Genomic DNA, 21,677 nt, shown 5'->3' with positions numbered 1-21,677 from the left:
AGCTTTTGTGGACTACACAACTCTACCCAATTTATCATCAGCCATAGGCAGGCCCGGTTCTAGACTGCCTTGATTAGGGGAGCTTCAAGAAATGCTGATGGGTCACCAACTGCTACTGTTTTGAGTGCCATAAGGATGATGTTTTTTTATATGCCTACCAGTCCATGATGCCAACCCAGACATAAGCATCGCAGATTCGCCGTGGTTCCATCGGCAAAGATCTAACAGGAATTATTTTTCTGGATTGACAAAGAAAACAAATTCTGTGGCCAACAAATTATTGAAGTATGTCTACTAACATATTTTCTATTTAAAGCTACAATGTAAGTGGAAGACAACTTTATCAGTGCCCAATTACAGTTAGTTATCTAATATTAACTGGAATCTAACCCTAAATATTGCACAACTGGCAGACAGATCTTTTGAAACAACACACACTTTTGATAGCCCCAATGATGCTATAATCACCTGCACCAAAACATGGACATATCAATGCACAATCCCAGTGCATAAAAAAGCCAGCCGTTCCATAATAAAAACATCTTGCCATCATTCGTTATCCATGTCTACCTCTTCTAGCTGAAGCTGCACTTGATTTTAAAAACAAATCAGTCAGTTTGTTTAAAAAATGTACTTATGGCTGACATAAACAAACAAATCTCAATATTGGTACTGGCCTCAAAAGACATTACAGAAAAAAAGGGATTTCTTACAGGATTATCATTTCATAATAAAGAATGGTTTAGCAGTCTGTAACCATGTGCATGACATCACTTCACGTCTCACATCACTCTGCACTATAAAATCTGATATAATCTGATTTAATAAATGTGTTTTTTAAAGGTAAACCAAAAGTAAACCAAATGTATTAAATCCTGAAAACATATAGTGCTTTATAGATGAGCAATATGATTTTAAAGTCTATCTTTTGACACACAAGGAGTCAGTGTAGTGACATAAATAACACAACAAGTTAACATCACACAGCAGGATAATGCCTTCAAGCTAACACTCTCCAACAGACACACGTTAGCTCACATGCAAATCTGTCTGTAAAAACACAACGATTAAATGACTCAGATATCTTTATAAGCTTGTTATAGTGTCAGTACGTGTACGTTATAAAAGCAGCGGAGCCGCTGCTGACGTGTCTCCCAAACTTGCAGTACATCTGCAACAACTTTAAAGTCAGCTAGCTAACATAACATTACCACCCACTTACACTGACCAGTGTAACATTAGCTAAACAGCTTTTATGCTGTTCTAGATAATAAATACATTTTAAAAAATACATGCCGACTTTACCGAAACTACCTTCTTGTTTTTAGATAGTGACCAAAGTTTAGTTAAACTGTGCATTATTCATGTAACTAACATGGCAGAGATAAAAACGACCAAAATCACAATGGAGTTTGGTGCATGGAGCAAAACACAACGTCCATCAAGGATTTAACTGGTTGTAATTAAAGGATTATGTTCCACCAAATTTATCTAATCAATTAACAGTTAAATGAGACGTCTTCTGTTTCTGTTCAGAGTTATTTCAGAAACATTTGAGGTAAAAACAAATCTCACCGACAGAGAGGCTGGCTCCATTTTAACCCGCACATACTGGGCTGAGACAACATAAAGGCAGTTACTATGTGGAGCTGCTGATATGTGAAGGAATATCACTTGGGCTTATTACCTGAGATCAATAACTATTAACTATCTGTACACCTCCCACACAGACATGAATACACATGTACTGAGCTGGTAACTGGACACACAAAACAGATTCGTACAGAACAGTTTACTCATCATGTTCGTGTCCTCAGAGAAGAGACCAGAGTGAAGATCAGTCAGCTAAATATATAGGCATCTACTTTTTGGAGGGAAATGCGCTAATTTCGCGCGGGAAACGAGCGAGACCGCCCCTTTTGGCACGCACCACATGGATTTGTCAGAAAACCTGTGGGCTGGACTTATTTGACCTGGTTTAAGTCATTTCAACCAGAGAATTTTGCAGCCCTTCAAAGTTGTTTAGCTCTGTCAGTAGAATGGGAGTACTGTGTTCAGAGAAACTGCTTTTATCCTGCGTTCGAGTTCCTGCCAGAGAAACTCAACTGCATCATATTTACTGTAACCTCTCTTGTCAGATGTTAAGATAAAAATTAATAGAACAAACACAGATATACACTTGTTAACAGGATAGACAAAAAGCTACTTTTTTATTGATATTTAATTTCTCTGGTCTTCATTTGTTATTAATCCAAAACTAACTGATTGTAATCAAGTTACATTACTTTAATATTGTAATCAGGTGCATTCAGGTAATCTGGACACCTCAGCTCAAGTGTTATTGATTTCTGTTCTGTACTTTTACCATAAAATTAATTTAATTAAATGTGAATGATGACTTCATGGGGATGATGTCACAAAAAGGGGCGGGGCACTAGTACATATTATGTATGTACTGGTGCCACAGTATGTAAGAATCTATTTCTTACATTTTGTTAGATATTGTTTTTTTTTTGTACATTTATTAATGTGTATTGATTAGACTGTTGTGACAAGCAGATATCCCCGTTTGCAGGACCAATAAAGGAATTCTGAATCTGATTCTGATTCTGATTCTGAGTCAATCACGCTCATGGGAATTGCATGGGGAGGTCAGTGACGTGATATTCTGATCAGTCATAAATAAGAAAATGTTTCTAATATCTTATCATGTTAAGTTTGTTGTGGAGCTGTTGAAAAAAGAGAAAATTCTGGGAAAAACGGGACAGCTGGCATCCCTAGAGAGAGACCCGGCTCTGTTGGCAGAGGAGCCCTGGACTGTGATTACTCTGAGCAGCATTTATGGGAATAAATTATAATACTATATATTTGAATATACTTTTTTTTCGGATTGAAGCGGGGTTGGTTTGGTGGGGCAGCCGAAGCATTTTTTTGGGGGGGGGGGGGGGCTGTGCCCATGCCTAGAACCGGCCCGGCCATAGGGTGAGTGGAAAATTACGAAATTTAATTTTTTGGTGAACTTTTCCTTAAACGATAACTAAAACTGTAATTGGCGTATTTCTGTTTGTCTGTTTTACATACAATAACGTAACTCAGGGCCCAGTATTTATTCAGTCTAACTCTGTACAGACAGCCAAACACTTTGTCAAACGTTATTTTATAACTGATTTTCCCCCCCATTTAGCTCTGTTCACCGTTACGTGTGTGCACCACTGAAACTTGTCCGGCGGAAGTTGTGTTTGCGGGCTTGTCACAAAAGAAATGGCGAGCGGTATCGGCAGTAAGTAATAATACCCAACTCTTTCTCGATTTTCTTCATGATTATAGCAAAACACACGAGTAAACATATTAAAACACTGCAACTAATTTAATTTGACTTGAGCCAGTGGTGTCGGTCTTTAATAAAACGTTACACCGTGTAACTGTGTGCTTCCCATGAATGTGTCCCCCGTATTCAACAATGTTAAGCTAATGCTAATATTATAATATTGGCCGACGCTAAGGGTGTGTTACTGAAACAATTCTACATTAAACTTGTATGTGATTCAACCGCTTGCCCTCTTACGAAAACCAATGTGTGTGCTATAATGCATTTTAAAACCATCGTGTAAACATCGTAAAAGCTAGCAAGTCAGTATCAACGATCTGGCTAACAGTAGCGTAGCAGCTAGCTTACTTTGGTAAATAATAACATTACAGACAGTTTACTAGCGCACCTATTGTGAGGTTCTGTATTTGAATCTGTATTTGAACGCTATTTATATATATATGACAGACCGTGTGGTTTAAATGGATGATATGGGGACAGGGCAGACATATAACTGTGTTTTCACCGTAAAAATTGCCCCGAGGTAGAAAAAAAAAACAGATAGCCACTCAACCTCTCACATTAAGGGTGACAGTAAATTATTGTAGGATCTAAAATTCAAGATCTATCAACCCTATCAGAGGTTTCTCAACTCTTTACTCTGATTTGTTTATCTGTGTTATGTGTTGTGTGCATTGTTGATATTTGTCTATGGCTATAATGTTGAATAGCAGAATAAAACTGAACTGAGCCACTGAGTGGCTCAAAGTAAATGCTGTGATTTCTCAGTGTTTGGTAAATGGCCCCACTGTATTTGCTCTGTGGTTGAGGTTAGTCGTTATTATGTGTAAACTTAAATCTCTCATTGTTTGTGCCCTGAATTAAAGCATTCCAGTTCACTCATAACAAGCTAGGGGCTGCCATGAATAATACCTGGACATGTTATCATTTATCTGTTTATTTGTGCCTTTTCCACAGAACACAAGATACTGAATGTGGGGCCGACAGAGCCATGGTCAGTCAAAGAGAAACTGTGTCTGGCCTCCTCGGTTATGAGGAGTGGCGACCAAAACTGGTAAAAAAAAAAAAAAAAACCTATACTGTTTCTGTCATTTACATATATCTGTCTGTGTTATTATTCATATGCTGGCCAGCTATAGCTGAGGTACTGTAAGGAGAATACATGGATGTAAGAGTTTTCTCTTTAGGTGTACGTACATCTACAGTCACCCAAGAATTGACTGTTGTAGTATTGTCTCTGTTTTTGTCATACTCTGTGCATGAGCAATAGTACACCGTATGCTTTTTCAGTTAAGGCTTCAGCATTAGCCTCTAGTTTTTTGTAATATTGTCAATGCCTCTTATCGGATTAATGTATAAATACTACCGTCCAGAAAATGTTTAACCTGCCTGAATTGATGACTGCAGACATCTCACCCATATTGTCATCAGATAGCAATTACTGATAGCCAGTGATCATTTAAGCACTGGAAAGTCTTTTTTATCTCTTGTTTAGTCTTGGATAACAGTGATCAATCCTCATTTACAATGGTCAATACATGCCTGGATAGACATAATGTTTCTCTGTCTTTTTTAGCTCACAATAGTTGGAAGGTTATGCAGCTATTATCTACGCTGCCTGGCCAAAAAACACCAAAAACAAAGGTCACACACTCTAATATTTGGTTGGACCGCCTTTAGCTTTGATTACGGTACACATTCGCTGTGGCATTGTTTCGGTAAGCTTCTGCAAGGTCACAAAATGTATTTCTGTCCAGTGTTGCATTCATTTTTCACCAAGATCTTGTATTGATGATGGGAGAGTGGGACCATTGTGCAAAGCCTTCTCCAGCACATCCCAGAGATTCTCAGTGGGGTTAAGTTCTGGACTCTGTGGTGGCCAATTCGCGTGTGAAAATTATGTCTCATGCTCCTTGAGCCCCTCTTTCACAATTTGAGCCTGATGAATCCTGGCATTGTCATGTTAAGATTATGCCTGTGCCATTGGGGAAGAAAAAATCCATTGATGGAATAATCTGGTCATTCAGTATATTCAGGTAATCAGCTGACCTCATTCTTTGGGCACATGATGTTGCTGAACCTAGACCTGACCAACTGCAGCAACCCCAGATCAATCAGGATTATTATCTGACCACATTTTTTCTTCGAAGTCGATGGTTCCCCACTATCCATTCAGTTTTAATAACGTGTTGGACAGTTCTTTACCCAATTTTAGTAGTTTCTGCAATCTCCTTGGATGTCATCTTTTCCACGACCATGGGAGTGTGTCTTTTGACATGGTTGTTTAAGAAATGAGAAGCTACTCATTGCATCAGCTGGGGTTAAATAACTTGTTGTCAGTGGAAAGATAATCACCCATGCAGTAATTATCCAATAGGAGGCTCTTATGTTTTTGCTTAGTTGAATCCAGGTGGCAGCTCTTTTTTTGGCCAGGCTGTGTTGGTGTTGTTGAATTAAATCTCACCACTAGAGGTCAGACTCGGGCAAGGCATACTACTGCCCCACATTTTGCATATTCAAAAAACTGCCAGTGATGACATGATCACAAGTTTTTTTTTTCTTTTCTCTACATCACTCTAGGCTTCTTAAACCTGTCTTCATTTATTTCTTCAGCTACCTCATATATTTTTTTTCAGGTTGTTTTTTGTCAATATTTGTGTTTGAGGTATTTCTCTCTGTCTTCCAGGGTGTCTGTAAGTAGAGCCATCAAGCCTTTCTCAGAGCCTGGCCGTCCACCTGACTGGTTCTCACAGAAGGTGAGAGAGCTACAAACAAATACAACATTCTCTCTATTTGTCTTTTTACACATAACCATTCTGAACTCTTCTCAGTCTGTGCCTCAGGATAACATAGTTTCTCTGTTCCTCAGCACTGTGCCTCACAATACTCAGAGCTGCTGGAGGCCACAGAAGCACCAAAGTCAGTACTTTAACACAGATAAACACACCAACACATCTGTGTGCAGAATTATAATAATCTGTTGATGCTGTTGTTGTTGTTTTGTTTTTTTATCACCGGTAAAATATTTTGTGAGTTGACTTGAAGTATTTGTCTCCTCCTGTGCCCCAGGCGAAAGCGTGGTGAGAAGGGTGAGGTGGTGGAAACAATCGAAGACGTCATCGTTCGCAGGCTAACCACTGAGAGGATAGAAGAACTGAAAAAACTACTGCGGGACTCACAAGAGCAGTACAGGTGTTTACCCACTTAGAAGAGGACCATTTAAAATATATTTTAGGCTTGCGAGACATGACCTCTAATCCACTGGTGCTTGCTGTCCTGACAGGAAATTGAAGAAGGAGGTGGATCTTATACAGACGGGTCACATGGACACCAAGCTGAAGGAGCTGTGGACAGAGATTACACTGTAAGACTGTTTTTCTGTTTGACACCAAGTTTGTATAAAATTATTCACCATGCACAAGTGGCTTTCATACCTTACAAAAAATTAATGTTTTCAAATCAGTGCACACAAGTTAACAAACTTGCCCTACATGACCTGGGCAGACAAAATGTTGTTCGCTGTTGTATTAAAGTGGACCACAGCAGCATCTAACTGAACTGAAGGGACATTTGCAAGCACTTTAACATACTATCTAATGAGCACCTAGCTAACTTGCAGTCTCCCCAGGAGATGTTTTTTTTCGTCTGTCGCTCACTTAAAGGGAAGGATGATGTGCCATCACAAAACCAAAAATGTCAAATATCAATTTCTCCCCTATGTTTTTTGATTTATCTATAAGAATGTCCAGGTACACATTTACAGACCAGATGTTTGATTTTCATTGGACCCAAATAACTTTGCTGATCTCCACAGAGTGAACAAAGAGGTGTCTTAAGACACAGCCATAGTCCCTGTTGTTTAGTCAGTTGGCAACACTGAAATAGTTAATAGCTCAACGACATCCCTACAGTTAATTCAAAATGGTAGGAGAGGGCTCTCCCAGTTTGTTCCACAGTTCAAATGTTCTTGAATGCTCTTCAGCCACAATCCAATCCATTTTCCCCATGCCTTTATAACATCCTTGAAATAGAAGTTGATTGTTAAACTGTGATTTTTCCACCTCAGAAAGAAGAAGCAGGATGAGGAGGAGGCAGAACAGAAAAGGAAAGCCACCGAGACAGCGTACCAAGGTAGGTACAGTCTGTGTGCCCTTAAGGCCCTTTGTTGGAACGTATTGTCTGTCTTCAGGAAGTGTGCATGTCTTGGATCATGTGGGCATTTATTGTGAACATCATACCTGTATTAATGGTACATTGAAAAAGAAGTTCACATAGATAAATCTACAGCTAGCATACTTTGTCATCTTGTAATATTTTGTCATTGATTGCTAAAATTCGTTTGTCTTTTTTGTCTTCTCTGACGTACTTGGGATGGCATGACTATACTGTCACAGCATGCTCTGCTCATGGTTTCTGGGCTTTCTTTTAATTCTTTAAACATAGTTAAAAAAAACAGCCTGACTCAGTCCTCTCTCTCTCCACCTCTGACATTCTCTCTCCGTCACAGCCCGTCAGGCGGTGAAAAACACACCAAAGCGTCTGCCGAGTGTGACTGTCCGCTCTCCCCTGGGTGCCAGCCCCCCCACCATGGACTCCCAGGGTGACTCTTCGGTCTCCACACCGCCCATGGACACAGGAGGTGTTGCCTCTGATGACACCACCACCCACTCTGTTGTAAGAACATGCTCATATAGAACAGTATTTGTCTTACATGCTCATTAGTGATGAGATACCACAAGAATACTGAGAGAAAATGCGTCTTCTTAATTTAAATCTGCAGTGAGGTCTCGACCAAAGTGCCTTTCTGTACCTCCAACTTGTTTTTATCTCATTATGAGTCCATGGAAAGAAGATCCTCTCACATTATGGTGTTTTTGGCAATCCCAGCTCCATCTGGAAGCAAATGGTTCAGATTTTGCAGCTCACTCTGCCAACCACTCACACTGATTATGTCCTGCTTCTGCCAGGCCCAGGGGGTCGGAGTGTTTCTACCAGTGATGGATGCTCCAGGCCCAGGGCCCAAAGATGGAGGCCTGGCCACTCTGGTAGATGATTCACCGCAAAAGAGGCTCCTAGCCCAGAAGGCCACACCACCGCCCTCACCTCTCCTGTCAGAATTGCTGAAGAAAGGCAATCTGATCTCGGCCAGCCCCCGCATGGTGAGAGTGATCTAAGGAAACCAGAGAATACCAGAAATTTGAGATAATACTAAAACATAGGCAACAGATCTTATTGCAGTATATTAACTTAATATTAATTGATTGTGATCTCAAAGTCACACCAGCACTGGATTATAACCTCACTTTTGTGATCTTCTTGTATTTATTTATGTCAGGTTGGAGAGGGAGACACTACTGGAAGCCTCACCAATGGAGTACAGACAGCCACTGCGGTAACCGCCTTACCACCTGGTCATGAGGTCATCACAGGTACAACCAGACTTCTCATAGATGAGAGAGCCCAGCCCATGCAGGCTTTATTTAGCTGTTTTAGAATCTGTCCAGTGTGACTTTATTGTAAACTAATAACATCGCTGTGGCAAAGCAGAACTGCTGTCTCTTTTGACGGCATTTTGTGCTTAATTCAAGATTGTTAAGTACGAGCTGAGGGGACGTCAGAGCAAGGTGGTTTAAGCTCCATTTACTTTGTGGTGTTTACAAGGTTCATTATTAGAATGTAGGTCTGCTCACTTAATGTGTTTTAATAACATTAAAATGCCCTCGGCTCCTGGCAGTCTGTCAAGAAGCAGACTGGTAAACTAGACTTCATTCTATAAGCAGTTGTTTTTTTGGGCCTGATTTTTTGACAGTTTAAACTGTAGTTACAACTTTACAGAAGCTTTTTTTGAACCACTTTGATCTCAAGGTAAATCCAGCACACATCCTTTACTGTAACATTTTCATTCTTTCTGTGGAAGATCTGAAGCCACTGATCTCTTCTTTGACTGTCCTTTTTTCTTGAAGAAGTAAAAAAGATACCATAACCTTTTTAGATTTTCTTTTTTTTTTAATATTATTTATTGTTTGATGTGAAAAATGCAACAGCAGCTTTTAGGCATCCTGCTACTAGCACTAAGTCTGGCACCTTTCACAGCATTGCTTTCAACCAAAGGGGGCCTGGTGGTTCAGTTGAGAGGAAAGAGATGTGTGGCTGCTCTCATCTAAGACAGTTCTTTTATACACACACTTTTTTTGTGATGTGATACAGGAGGCTGCCTTTTGTAACATGGTAACATGGTTCTGGGTTTTTAAAGAAAATACTGAAAGTATGTCTGTGTGTAAACCTTCTTGCCAAATGACGTATATGCACATAACTCATTCTGATACAGTCAAAAGGTAGACTTAAAATCATCCATGTAACAAGCCTGTCTTAGGTCTAGTTAAAGTTGTGGTTAGGTGCTGGCCTCTACTGTCCATTGTTAACAGAAAATAATGACACAGGGTTCAGCACTAATAATTGATAAAACAGTGCGATTCTGCAGGTTTTCATCCTGTTCTTACTTACTTTTCCGTTCTCACAGAGGGTGAAGAGGAAGCTGCAGTGAAGGCAGAGCTCAGTGAGGAGACAGGATTAGTAGAAGAGGACCTTGTATCCGTGTCATACATGGGAGATGAATTGGACCTGGAGACAGTTGGAGACATCATTGCCATCATTGAGGAGAAGGTACGCACTGTGTTTATTTGTTTAATGCTCCACATCAGTTTGCTTCAGAGACAGGATAAGAGTTGGTTGTCATAAAAGACAGGAAGTATACATAAATGTGGAGGAGTATTGCATTAAAGGTGCTATATGTATGAATTGGCCAACTGTTGTATTCAGACTTGAAACAAAATTTGGACAGCATATTAAGTTGTCCACTATTATTATTATTATTATTATTATTATTATTATTATTATTATTATTATTATTATTATTATTATGTACAAGGAAATGAACAGGTCTTCCCAAAGCTTTTTTCCAACAGCCTACTTAGCCAAAATATTAAAAGTGTTGGAACATTGTACTTAGCTACATTTTATAAGTTATCGGGAAATACTCCACTGTTTCTAAAAATCTGTATCTGTTTTTCGACTGATAACAAAGTGATACATATGCTGTTTACTGACACCAATTTGCTAAATGATCACTTCCTACTTGCGTTTTATTTTCGTTGGTAACACCAGTATGAAGTCACTCAATCTTCCAAGTACCTCTCAGTTTTCAGCACATATTAATTCTTTGCTGAAAGCATAATAATATCTGTGTCTTTCCCTCCCTCTCCCCAGGTCGATGACTCTGTGGAGGCATTGGATGCAGCAGCAGTGGAAGCAGCTCTCTCTCTGTGTGAGGAAGCCGTCTCAGAAGGACACACCCTCCCCGGCCCCTGGGAGACTCAGGAGCTGAAGGCCTCAGACCCAGCACCCACAGTCCAGGACTCTGATCCTACGCAGGAGACTCAGGATGTGCCCACGATGTCTACCCTGATCCCTCCCAGCATAGAGACCCAAAATCAACCAGAAGCTAAAAGAGAGGAACAAATTAAGGGTAACTGCGAGGGACCTGAGGTGACAGGAAGCGATATAACCTCTTCGGTCACCTCTGACGACGGTGCAACAGGAAGTGAGGTGATGGAGGAGGGGACGACGGGGAAGGAGGCCACTGAAGCAGCGGTCAAGAGTGAAGGAGAGGAGTGGAGCCAGCCGGAACCAAACCCTCCTTGCCTTGGTGGGTGGTGTACTCATGTAAACACTCACAAATCATGATTATGTTTTTTTTTGATCAACTTCTCATGTTTGTCCCACAGACTCCGAGGACAGCTCCGTGTCAGGGAAAGAGTCCAAGGTAATTTTCTTGTGCACACTGACACAGGCACAGATTTTGTGAAACACAGGTACTTTATTTGTGTTGGTGTTCTTGAATCCAGGAGGTGAAGGAGGAGGAGGCAGGGAGTGACGGCGACCCAGAGGAAGGGATGGAGCTGAAGGAAGAGTGCGGGGAGGGGGAGGGTCCCTATCTGTCAGAGGTGGAGCGGGCAGCCAGCGAGAGTGAAGACGGATACGGTCCGCCATCACAGCGCTACACAGCTGATTCTCTGGCCAGCAGTCCAGCCTCTTCTTCCCAGCTGTAGGTGTCGCTGTGGAAGTTTCATCATAACTATTTGATCTTTTTGGTACCATGTTGTGGTAAAGCGGCACATGTGAACAAGGCGCCATGTCCTGCAGTAACCCCTGCCCATAGTAACACTGCATGTTTCAGGAGAAATGTTGATGCTTAACTGGCATTTGTCATGACTATTTGCATTATGACCTATGAGTCAGATTAGCGCTGAGCTAAGCAGTCTTTGGCTGCTGACTGAAACATTCTAACAACATGTGCTTTTGGCTCTTTGACATTGTGATTTCTCTTCTGCTTCCCGTTTCCAATGACTGTGGACTTCACCATCCTCTTCATTCCCACTCTGTCTTCACTTCCTCTCTCTTCCTCCTGCTGTGTATTAGATCAACGTGTGGTGAGGACCAGGAGGCAGTCCAGGCCCAGAAGATCTGGAAGAAAGCCATCATGCTGGTGTGGAGAGCCGCGGCCAACCACAGGTGGCGCTTCTTAGAATGCCTCAACTTTAACAACAAATCACAGTGTTTGTTTGCTGAAATTCTTGAGGAAAACTTTCATGCTGCAGTACATTACAATTATACTATACAGGACATATTTAAGAAAATAGCAAAGTCATGAGAGTGCTGTGCCTCAAGCACAATCTCACCACCCCTAAAATCCCTTGACATGAGGCCTGTATTTTATGTTTTCAGCATTTTTTTAAAATTTATATCAGCAAATGTTTTCTGTAGATTTTATCTTTCCACATCTGTTCGTTCAAGTTGACAATTGGTTTTAAACCCCCATGTTCGTTTTATGTGTAAAAGATAGTGAATTTCACCTTATTAAGACTCCCACATATTTTACTTGTGCTTAGGGAAAGTTAATCATAGTTGATCTCCAGTAGCACCATAAGATTTGTTTAAAAAAAAAAAAAGCATTTATATTACTAGTATATTCTAATTAGGCATAAATCGCATGGTCTTCTGGTTGTTCTCTCAGCATTTCTCTTTCATTTTGTGCCTTTTGGCTTACTGGAAATAATGGAAATTGGAGCAAAAGCGCTTTAATTTAAAAGATCCTTGCCCACTGTTGAAAAAACTGAACTTTTTTTCCTCCTTAACAAGCCTCAGTAAGCAATGAAATGCATGCAGTTTTAGTTTAGGGTAAAACGCTCACTGCAGAAAGAACATCTCCCCCTAAAACTTAAAGGGAAACATTGTTTTACTGTTACTAAATTATTTTCTCAGGTATGCCAGTGTCTTCCTACAGCCTGTGTCAGACGACATTGCACCTGGTTACCACAGTATCGTACACAGGTAAGAACAAACATACACTTACTCTATGAACAATAAATCCCAACAGATGAATCTGAAAGCAAAACTCTTGTCAAAAATGCAGCCTAGTGTCTTTTTGTGAATGTACCAGTCAAGTCAAACGAGTCAAACTTCCGTTTAAAAGCATAATTACGACAAAAACGTCACTTTTAAGAGTGACTATAGTTTGTGTTTGGGTCAAAATCATTTTCATCAGGATTAACACAGGCACAACTATGACAGTATCAAAATTGCTATTTTTGAAACTCTAACAAGGCTCGACACAACATGAAACTTTGCTTGTAGTATCACCAGGGTCTCTACACATGAACTCGAGCATTGAGAGCATTGTTTGTGTACACAGTTTACCAATAAGAAAGTTTTTGAGCAACTCACTTCACCAGTTGTTTTTTCTTCTCACTGCCATCTTGCGAGAGCTTAGTTCTATGTAAATGTACGGATAATTTGTTGTTTTGTCATTAGCGAAAACCAATATTGACCTTGAAGTTGAAAAAGGAACCTCATATAAGAAACAATACTAACATCAAAAGCCGGAAAAGTCACTTTAGATCTCGCGTGGATAGTTGTTGTCGGAACACAGTAGGCTGTCGGTGACCTGAGTGGAGACGTAGCAGAACAGCGAAGAAGACTGAGAAGAGACATCTAAAGACATGGCTTGGTATGAAGAATTCTATTTCATGGGCGAGGTGTTCGAGTTCGATGGAAATCCATAACTTTTCAAGCCCGAGCTGACGGACAAGCAGATCCAAGAGCTTGAGGAGAGGGAGAGAGAGGAGCCAGTGGCGGAACTCCACACAAGTTGGCCTGATCGGTGTTCAGGGAATTGGTGGTGTGCATATGGGCACTGTGAAGTAATAGGCACCAAAACCGAGTGATTGAATTACAACTTCATGTCATTTCCTCCTATGGAGTCCATTCATTCGCATTCACAGATCAACAGATCTGGCGGGAAGTAGAAAAACAACTGGTAAAGTGAGTTGTTCAAAAACTTTCTTTTTAGTTAACTCTGTGCACACAAACAATGTTCTCAGTGCTCTTGTTCACGTGTAGAGACTCTGGTGATACTATGAGCAAAGTTTCATGCTGTGTCGAGCTTTCTAAGTGTTTTTAAATGTTTTTTTCCCTCGTCTGCTGCTCCAGACCCATGGACCTATCAGCCATCAAAAAGAACATTGAGTCTGGCGTGATCCGTACGACGGCCGAGTTCCAGCGTGACATCATGCTGATGTTTCAGAATGCCGTCATGTACAACTCGTCAGACCACGACGTGTACCACATGGCGCTGGAGATGCAGCGTGATGTCCTGGAGCATGTCCAGCAGTTCCTTGCCACGCAGCTCATCATGCAAACCTCAGAGAGCGCCATCTCAGCCAAGAGCCTCCGCGGCAGGGAAGGAAATCGTAAGCCAGGAGAGCCAGCTGAGAAGGTGGGTTGGGGTTTAATTGAGAATTAACTTAAGTACATCATGGTGTCAAAAGATTATTTGGGGTACGCACTCTGTAAACTTTGGAATTGTAAAATGGGTTTTTCACAGTTCTTCTAAGAATATTCATTTTTGAATACAGAAGCTTCCCACAGCTTTAACCTGAGGAGATATGCTGTGTGGATGTGCAGGGCCTTAACTCATTTGTTTACTTCCAGTTTGTCAAAGGTCTTAGAGAGATAGATGTCGTTGGTTTAACATTGGCAGTTTATAAAGTAATCAAGGATTTCATTCTGAGGTAGTAAAGTGTGGTGTCAAGTTTTTGAACATGGTCACCTCTATAATCTGATGACTGTTTATTGTTCTACTGCTGGCAGAGGTTATATAACATATGTATGAAATACATAAATATTAAGTGTGAAAAGGAATATCCCACCCATAGCAAAATTTCTGTTACCTTGCAAATTGTCACTTAAAATGTCTTTGAAAGGTTAGTGTTGGTTTGTGAACAGGAACAACTTTTGTGTAAAGTCATGGATGGATGTGTTACGGAGTCTGTCAGTAAAGACACTTATGGACTCGAAAATAGGAGTAACTGATGTTCTGTTCTGCAACCCTACAGAGAAATGAGTCACCTCAACATTTTACTTGACATGACATAGATCATCTTTGCACATTTTCCTCTGTCGTCACGCTCAATGTTGAATGCTAACATTAGTAGTGTTCTAACGGAAGCTAACAGGTTAAAATATAAGTTGTTTTACCTTGAAATATGGCCTGATGTCTCTCCAGACCTAGTCACGTTTCATGACATTTGAACTTCCCACCCTGACCATGATGTTGGAACAAATGTCCGCCATTAGCTTATGGTGCACTGAACAATAAACCTTAGTACATCACATCTGCGGAGTCCATGCTACTTTTATATATGAGAAAAAATAATTTCTGTCAAGCCTTGTTTTGGAACTAAGCACATCTCATTTTATCATTCTAAACTAAATTCCTCATGTGTCGTCAACTGTGACTCAGCTGATATATGCTGAAGTGTGAAGTAGCAGAGCCAGTAATGCACTAAAGACACAAAGATGGATTTTGGTGTGTCAGTCTCTCTAAATCCTGACAGGTGGAACAGATGACATGTAATAAATGTGCATTCACATCAACGTCATACAAGTCACACATGCTCACAATGTTGAGTCCTTGAGATGGCTGGAGACACGTGGTCAGACATCTGTCACCAGGTCCACTCTTCACTTCGCTTGCTGCCGTGTGCATCATTTGAATACTTCCTGGTCTTGACTTTCAGCTGATACATGTTCTGCATCTTGGCTGCAACTCTTCTTACTAACCTCTGTCTGTCTGCATCTGCCTGTCACTGACACACTGTGTGTGTGTGTGTGTTTGTGTGTGTTACTTTGTCTTACATGTAAGAATGTTAGTTGTAATTTAACTAATTTCAGTAGTATTATAGAATTTAGATGTGTCAGAATTACTTTATGAAATATTTCTGACAAAATGCTTGACAAATTAATTAGATGTCTTTTATTAAGCAGTTTCTGAACAGTGAGCCCAACTGGGGATGAAATGAGACTGTTTCACTCTTTAGAGCTGAATGGGATGGGATCTGTGGTATGGTATGTGTGTCAGCTGACTTTAAGACATGTCTATATGTTTGAGAGAGTGCTTGCCTGCTTGTACACTGTATGTGCCTGATTGTCTTTGGTGTGTTTTTCTGTATTTGTATATCAGTCTCTATATATCAATCACACTATTTGCTATCTGCATAAAGGGAGTCTGAGTGTGTGCGTGTGGATATGTGTTATTGACGTGTGTGTTTGTGAATGTGCCGTGCAGCGGTCAAATGGATTCTCGCTCCTCGGCGTGCCCCTGTGTTTGACACAGACTTTGTATGAAACTTGCTTTCTCACGCACGTGTGTGTTTTTCTCTCTCTTTCTCACTCCAATGTTTGTCCTCCTACAGGACAGTGTCCCAATGGCCTCTCCTGCTTTCCTTCTCTCTCTCTTTGTAAGTATTCAGGTTCTCCCTCAGATTTCACCTGAACCAGGCCACGCTCCGCGCACACGCTTGTCTCAACCGAACACACACAAACACTCTGTACACCTCTGTCTTCACCTCTCATCCCTTTTTGCTATCTCATTCAGTTCTAGTCTAGTGGCATTAAAGGAAGCTAAATGATTTCAAAGATAGAAGTTGTGAGAATTTAAGTAATCTTAAGAGCCCTTACCATTGGTGTTAATCAATAACAATGTAACTGAAAATGTTTAATAGCAATTCAACACTTCTCATAGGTCATTTTTAGAATGCCCCCTGGCCTGTCATCTCAACATTTTGGCTATTCCGACATAAAAGCAGCTGATTTAAAAAAAGAAAAAAAACATGACTGAAGATTATAGCCTGAATATTGACAAAAGCCACCTTTCAAGCTTTTTAAGGGGAGAATATGTATGATTTAGTTATAAATATGTATTTATTGTGTTGCAGAGAAGTGAGCATGTAAACCAGCTAGCCCCAGCCCGTCCCATTCGAAAGCTTCTGTGCAAGCGGTGTAAACGCCAACACTTGTCCCAGAGATCCCAGGCCGGACTGCTAGCTGCACAGCTAAATGAGTTTACTACCTAACGGTAGCTACAGTTAGAGGCAGGAAGCAGTTCTTCCAATGATATGCTGCACCATATTTGCCTTTTATGATTTGGATTTTTTTTGCTTTGCAAAAGTAAACAAGAAATCCCAAGGTCTGTGGTCAGTTGTCACAATTCCATGGTTTTTTAACCAGCTGTAAATGTTTTGCTGATGCAATGATTTATTGGGAAAACATTTTTTTATCTAAACTACCAGATACCAATATGAGAAAACTGTAATATCAATCGCACCAGACTGATTAATAAAAACTGTTGAAATAATGAAAACTGTAAATCTTTCACACAGTGTCCAAAACACTTGTAATTGTGTACAATAATAACTTAAGCCCCTAACACTAAATATTCATCACTAAATAAACAGTCAAAGATACATTTGAAGAGAACAAAAACTTCATAATACTATTCATTAAAAGAGTTCAACACTCTTTAACACTTTCATTGGCAGAATGAATATAAACCTCATGACTGTCACTAACCTTTGATTCAAATGATGCTACTTCCTGATTGGTTATATGACATCATTATATGGCCGAGCCCCCCCACCCACCCCAGCGGGAACAGCTTAGACAAAAATAAACACATACAGAAGTCTCTCTTGTAAAGTGACACGTGGCCCGGTCGTGTTCCCTGTTGGTGGAAAGATGCTATCTTGTCTATCAGGTTTTACAACAGCTGTTATGGCAAGATGTGAGATAATGTTGCTCCAACCACTAAACTTAATTATCAAATACTAAGTAGTACAGAAAAAAAAGTAAAAATACCTGCATTACCCAGCCATACCCTGCTGTATAGATGTGTGATATGGAGACAAGTGAAGGGCCTTGACTATCCCTCTTTCTCTCTCTGACAGTTTCACAGAAACACATCTTTCAACACACTGTCTGTGTCACCATCATTAACTTTTAAGTTATGTTTGGACACAATATGCACAACACACACACACACACACACACAAAGGCTCCAGTAACCTTTCATCACCGAAGCTTCCGTCGACCTTCGGTTAATGATCCCATGCCGGTTTCCTGTGTTTTTCTGTTTCTGTGTGGTTGTCCGTGTCTCTGCATGTTCTAATTTTCTTTTCTCCTTCTTTTGTTTTCAAATCTTTTTATTTTCGATCATCATTGGGTTTTTTTTTATGTTCTTCATTTGCTGAGGAAGCCTTCCGAGGTGGACTGTGCTGTGTATTTTTGTGGAGAGCTCAATCGTATGAGGAGGCCTGCCACAGGGCCTCCCTTCACTCTGTCCAGCTAACCTTTGACCGTCACACCCTTGTGTTAACTTTCTCTCTCGCTCTCTCTGTCTTTCTTTTCCCCTGTTTTTCTTTCATCTGTCTCTCTGCTGCAGGATGGCGGCACCAGGGGTCGCCGTAGTGCCATGGAAGCTGACCTCAAAATGAAAAAATAGACTGAGATTTCAGAGACACTTGAAGAGACAAAGAGACATTCAGAATCGGAGGTGGAACTGAGTACTTACCAGTCACCTGGGTTTTTTCTGAAGAGGACTGTGCAGTCTCTGTGTTACCGGTCACCTGGGTTTTTCAAATCTGTTTGTGCGTGAGAGAGCTGCGTCATCTTCCTCTTCTCCACTTCATATATTTGATTCATGTGCAATGGGGGTTTGACTCCAGGTCAGACAAGCCGGAGCACTGCTTTCCCCAAGTATCATTTCACCAGCAAAGGTTCATCATGTCCCTCTACGGAGGAGGAAGAGCAAAGAGAAAGAAAACGTCACCAGCAAAAGCTTGCAACAGAAGGCAGGATGAGTCCTACTTCTCAGATTTGCTCGTGTTGATTCACAGATGCATTAATGCTGCTACTGCATGTGCAGTGAGACCAAGATACTGAATCTATACCAGTATCCTCACTGCTAAAATACAAATCCGAGATCCATATTCAAGCTGAAATGTTAACAACCAGATTTTCTGCCTCTTTTGATAAGTGTAATTAAGGAGCTGAAGCTGATGACATCACCAAACTGGTAGCTGTTGACTGTTTTGTAGTAACGTTAGTAATAATGAGAGTCTGTGTGTGTTGTCCATGTTTCAGCCCATTAACTGCATGTTGCATCTACATTGCTGCTGACTGCTTTTCAAGACACTAGTTTTTAGATTGACTACCTGTCATCAAGCAGCGCTGAGTTTCCATTCCATTCAGGAAAATATAAAATTCTACTTCAAAATCAAGTGAAAACTAGCAGAAGTGTGAACATTGGTGGGGATGTCAGCCCTCCCTGTAAATAATGAGTTTCTGTTTGTTAAAGTTACACAGCCGTGAGGTGCGGCTGTTCATATTGTTGCATTCATTTACTCTCAGCCATCTGAAAACTGATGATATTAATTGTCTAAATCCAGATTGCAGGCTAGCTGTCATGAAACTGTTGAAATGCATGTTTGTTCAGCACTGACACAATGTCACAGTTGTGGTGAAATGAATGGAAACCAGTAGCTGCTTTTAAAGGTAGATTTCAGAAAACTAAATATATTCTTTGTGAAGTAGTCTGCAGTAAAATACAGTTTGAATGTGTTAGTGGGCTGAAACATCATATGTGAGGTGTGAGGATCGTTGTTGCTGAAGAAGTACTGATGGATCCCTACTCGTCACTTAGGTATGGCCACAGCGTGCTATGTAAATAACAAAACATGTTTGTGTAATGTGTGTTAGATGGGAGTACAAAAACAAGTTTTGTACCTGTGAGATGGATCATGTAGAGTTTTGTGTTTGCGTAGTTGAGACATGTATCATGTGTTCTGTTGTATATTTGTTAAATAAAAAGATTATTTGATCTAAAACTAAAATGGTGTCTAATGTTTACTTGTAGTTAAATTTAGTTGTTTAGTTAGCTGTCTTGATCAGTACCCACTCGTTCACCTCACAATGTTTCACTTGGTAGAGAGATTTCTTTGCTAACATGACTTGTAGCATTAGCTTTCTTCAGTTTTCTAAATGGGCTGAAATCATCTTGTGTAATCAGCCTTCCTTGTAAACAAGTGGTGACTAAAGATGTAAGAGGACAGTCATTAAGGGTGTGGCTCCAAAATTATTAGCAGAAAATGTCATATAATTAGTATGTTTTTTAGCATAAAGAAGTAGAATATGATCCATATACACTGGTACATAAATGTACATTTTGAATACAAACACAGGACAAACAATCATAGTGTAAACAACATTTATTTTACAATTGCATAAATAATAAAAGTACAGCACACTTCAGGAGTGAGACCTGCCCGTTCCTGCAAGGAAGTGTTTATGTCTACAGTGTAAACTTTAACATTCAGCCATTCTGTGCAAAACACTGTCTTCATGTGGGCTACAGTAGCAAAACAAGCAGTGGGACCTCCGAGACATCCATACATGAAATAAAGAACAGTCCACTTCCTTGGTATCTTCACTCAAAAAAATAAGGGAATGGTGAACAGTGGATGGGTTTAGATTCTAGGTGAAATCATGAATGATCGGGCTGGCAGAGGAGTAGAGCTTCCTCTTCACCAGTCGGTACTCTGGTCTCAGCTTTAACACTTTGCTGGTATCAAAGATGTGCATGAGGGCCGGCCAGCCGTCCTCCTTGTCCGCCTTGAAGATCACTGACAGTTCAAATGTTGGGGTGACACTTGGGTCTGGGAAGATGCTCCCCAAAGACTTCAGGCCATCTTTGTGCTCTACGTAGACCTTGATGCAGGCGCCCCGGAGCCCACAGGGCTCATCAGCTGAGGAGCTCACCACGTCCTGTCCCACCCTTGTAGTCATCTGGCGAGGAAGCAGCAGCACCTGGCAGTGGAGGGTGGAAGCTTTAGCCTCTGTGAGACAGAATTCCATCTGCCGGGTCACTTTCTGCTGAAGGAGCCGCTCTCCATGCTCCAAACCTGCGTCCCTGTTGGCAACTGTAGAAAAAGAGAGTTGTTAGAATAAAACAGTCTACAAAATTAAAAGCTGAAACTCAAATGCAATTCTATTGTGTCATGAATAAATTCAAAGTTTGACCCTTTGCCCTATCAAATTCACTTTTAATCACTAGATCGATCACGTGATGAATGTCTTGCAACACTGCTCTAAATCATCAGTCAGGTATTTGTGTCAGCAGCTGACAGCAGAAGCAGTGTGAGCGTCTCAGCATGACATCAGCTGACTCAAGACCAACATCAGTTACATCAGAAACATCCTCAACAGAGAGATCAGCTCATTCTCCTGCTCTTCCGCCAAGTCATATAGCTCTAGTCTCTATGTGGTTACTTTAACGTCAGCGCATTCATACTACAACTATTAGGACTCTTATTACTATTTAACTATTATAAATATTACAACTAAGTACACTGACTTTTTTAAATTCCTAGTGACACACATAATCTCCATGCAGCTCTTTAAAAACAACTTACAAGGCGGGTTTTCTGTCTCATCGCAGCTTTCGACGCTCCCCCGCCGGGCTGAGGGGCTCCTCGTGCCCGGGGAGGTGAGCTGGGAGAAATACTTCCCGATCATCTCTACGACGCTTTCTTCCTCCGACAAGAAGAGTGGAGCCGTGGTATACACCATCCTGATTCCTGTTCGCGAAGCTCCGGTTTCTCCTCCGAGCGCGAGGTCTGTGTCTTCTCCATGTATTGAATAAAGGTGAGCAAAGCGGCTGCTGAGGGGCAGCGGAGGGTTTTTATACCGGCAGGTTGCGTCAGCTGAGCCGCTCACATGTGGGCGGGGCTAACGCGGCAGTCCAGAGAGTTCCTGGCTGCTCACGCGACATTTCCCGACGTCACACAGAGGGAGGAGGAGCGAGCTGACAGCTGTGACGTAGTCAGAGAGGTAACTACTGGTCACGTACCGCAATGTTACAGGACTAATAACTTTTATTCGTTTTTATGTGTTGTTA

The 21,677-nt window shown here is 40.9% G+C and overlaps 2 protein-coding genes across 3 annotated transcripts; one reads left to right on the top strand and one right to left on the bottom strand.

The window, feature by feature from the left end:
* Positions 1 to 3,143: 3,143 nt before the first annotated feature.
* Positions 3,144 to 19,614, top strand: LOC119007716 (bromodomain containing 8). 2 transcript variants are annotated; one of them, XM_037077570.1, is made up of 19 exons: positions 3,144 to 3,280; positions 4,286 to 4,382; positions 6,015 to 6,084; positions 6,198 to 6,247; positions 6,398 to 6,520; positions 6,612 to 6,692; positions 7,395 to 7,459; positions 7,836 to 8,002; positions 8,296 to 8,487; positions 8,664 to 8,757; positions 9,849 to 9,991; positions 10,595 to 11,033; positions 11,113 to 11,150; positions 11,233 to 11,432; positions 11,807 to 11,899; positions 12,650 to 12,718; positions 13,877 to 14,162; positions 16,141 to 16,185; positions 18,165 to 19,614. In XM_037077570.1, the coding sequence occupies exons 1-19, from the start codon at positions 3,262 to 3,264 to the stop codon at positions 18,222 to 18,224; spliced, it is 2,331 nt and encodes a 776-aa protein (XP_036933465.1). In that variant the 5' UTR covers positions 3,144 to 3,261; the 3' UTR covers positions 18,225 to 19,614. The 2 variants fall into 2 exon arrangements, with proteins under 2 accessions (XP_036933465.1, XP_036933466.1); XM_037077571.1 differs by lacking the exon at positions 16,141 to 16,185 and having other exon boundaries at positions 3,185 to 3,280.
* Positions 19,615 to 19,971: 357 nt separating this feature from the next.
* On the bottom strand, positions 19,972 to 21,450 carry si:ch211-39i2.2 (uncharacterized protein LOC449866 homolog). Its single transcript, XM_037076037.1, has 2 exons — positions 21,193 to 21,450; positions 19,972 to 20,700 (listed from the first exon to the last, which is right to left on the bottom strand). Exons 1-2 carry the CDS (start codon positions 21,347 to 21,349, stop codon positions 20,255 to 20,257), a joined length of 603 nt encoding a protein of 200 aa, XP_036931932.1. The 5' UTR covers positions 21,350 to 21,450; the 3' UTR covers positions 19,972 to 20,254.
* Positions 21,451 to 21,677: the final 227 nt, after the last annotated feature.

Source organism: Acanthopagrus latus, chromosome 18 (genome assembly GCF_904848185.1).
Source record: "Acanthopagrus latus isolate v.2019 chromosome 18, fAcaLat1.1, whole genome shotgun sequence".
Taxonomy (NCBI): domain Eukaryota; kingdom Metazoa; phylum Chordata; class Actinopteri; order Spariformes; family Sparidae; genus Acanthopagrus; species Acanthopagrus latus.
Note: the sequence above shows the minus strand (reverse complement) of the source record. Positions and strands in the feature narration are given on the sequence as shown.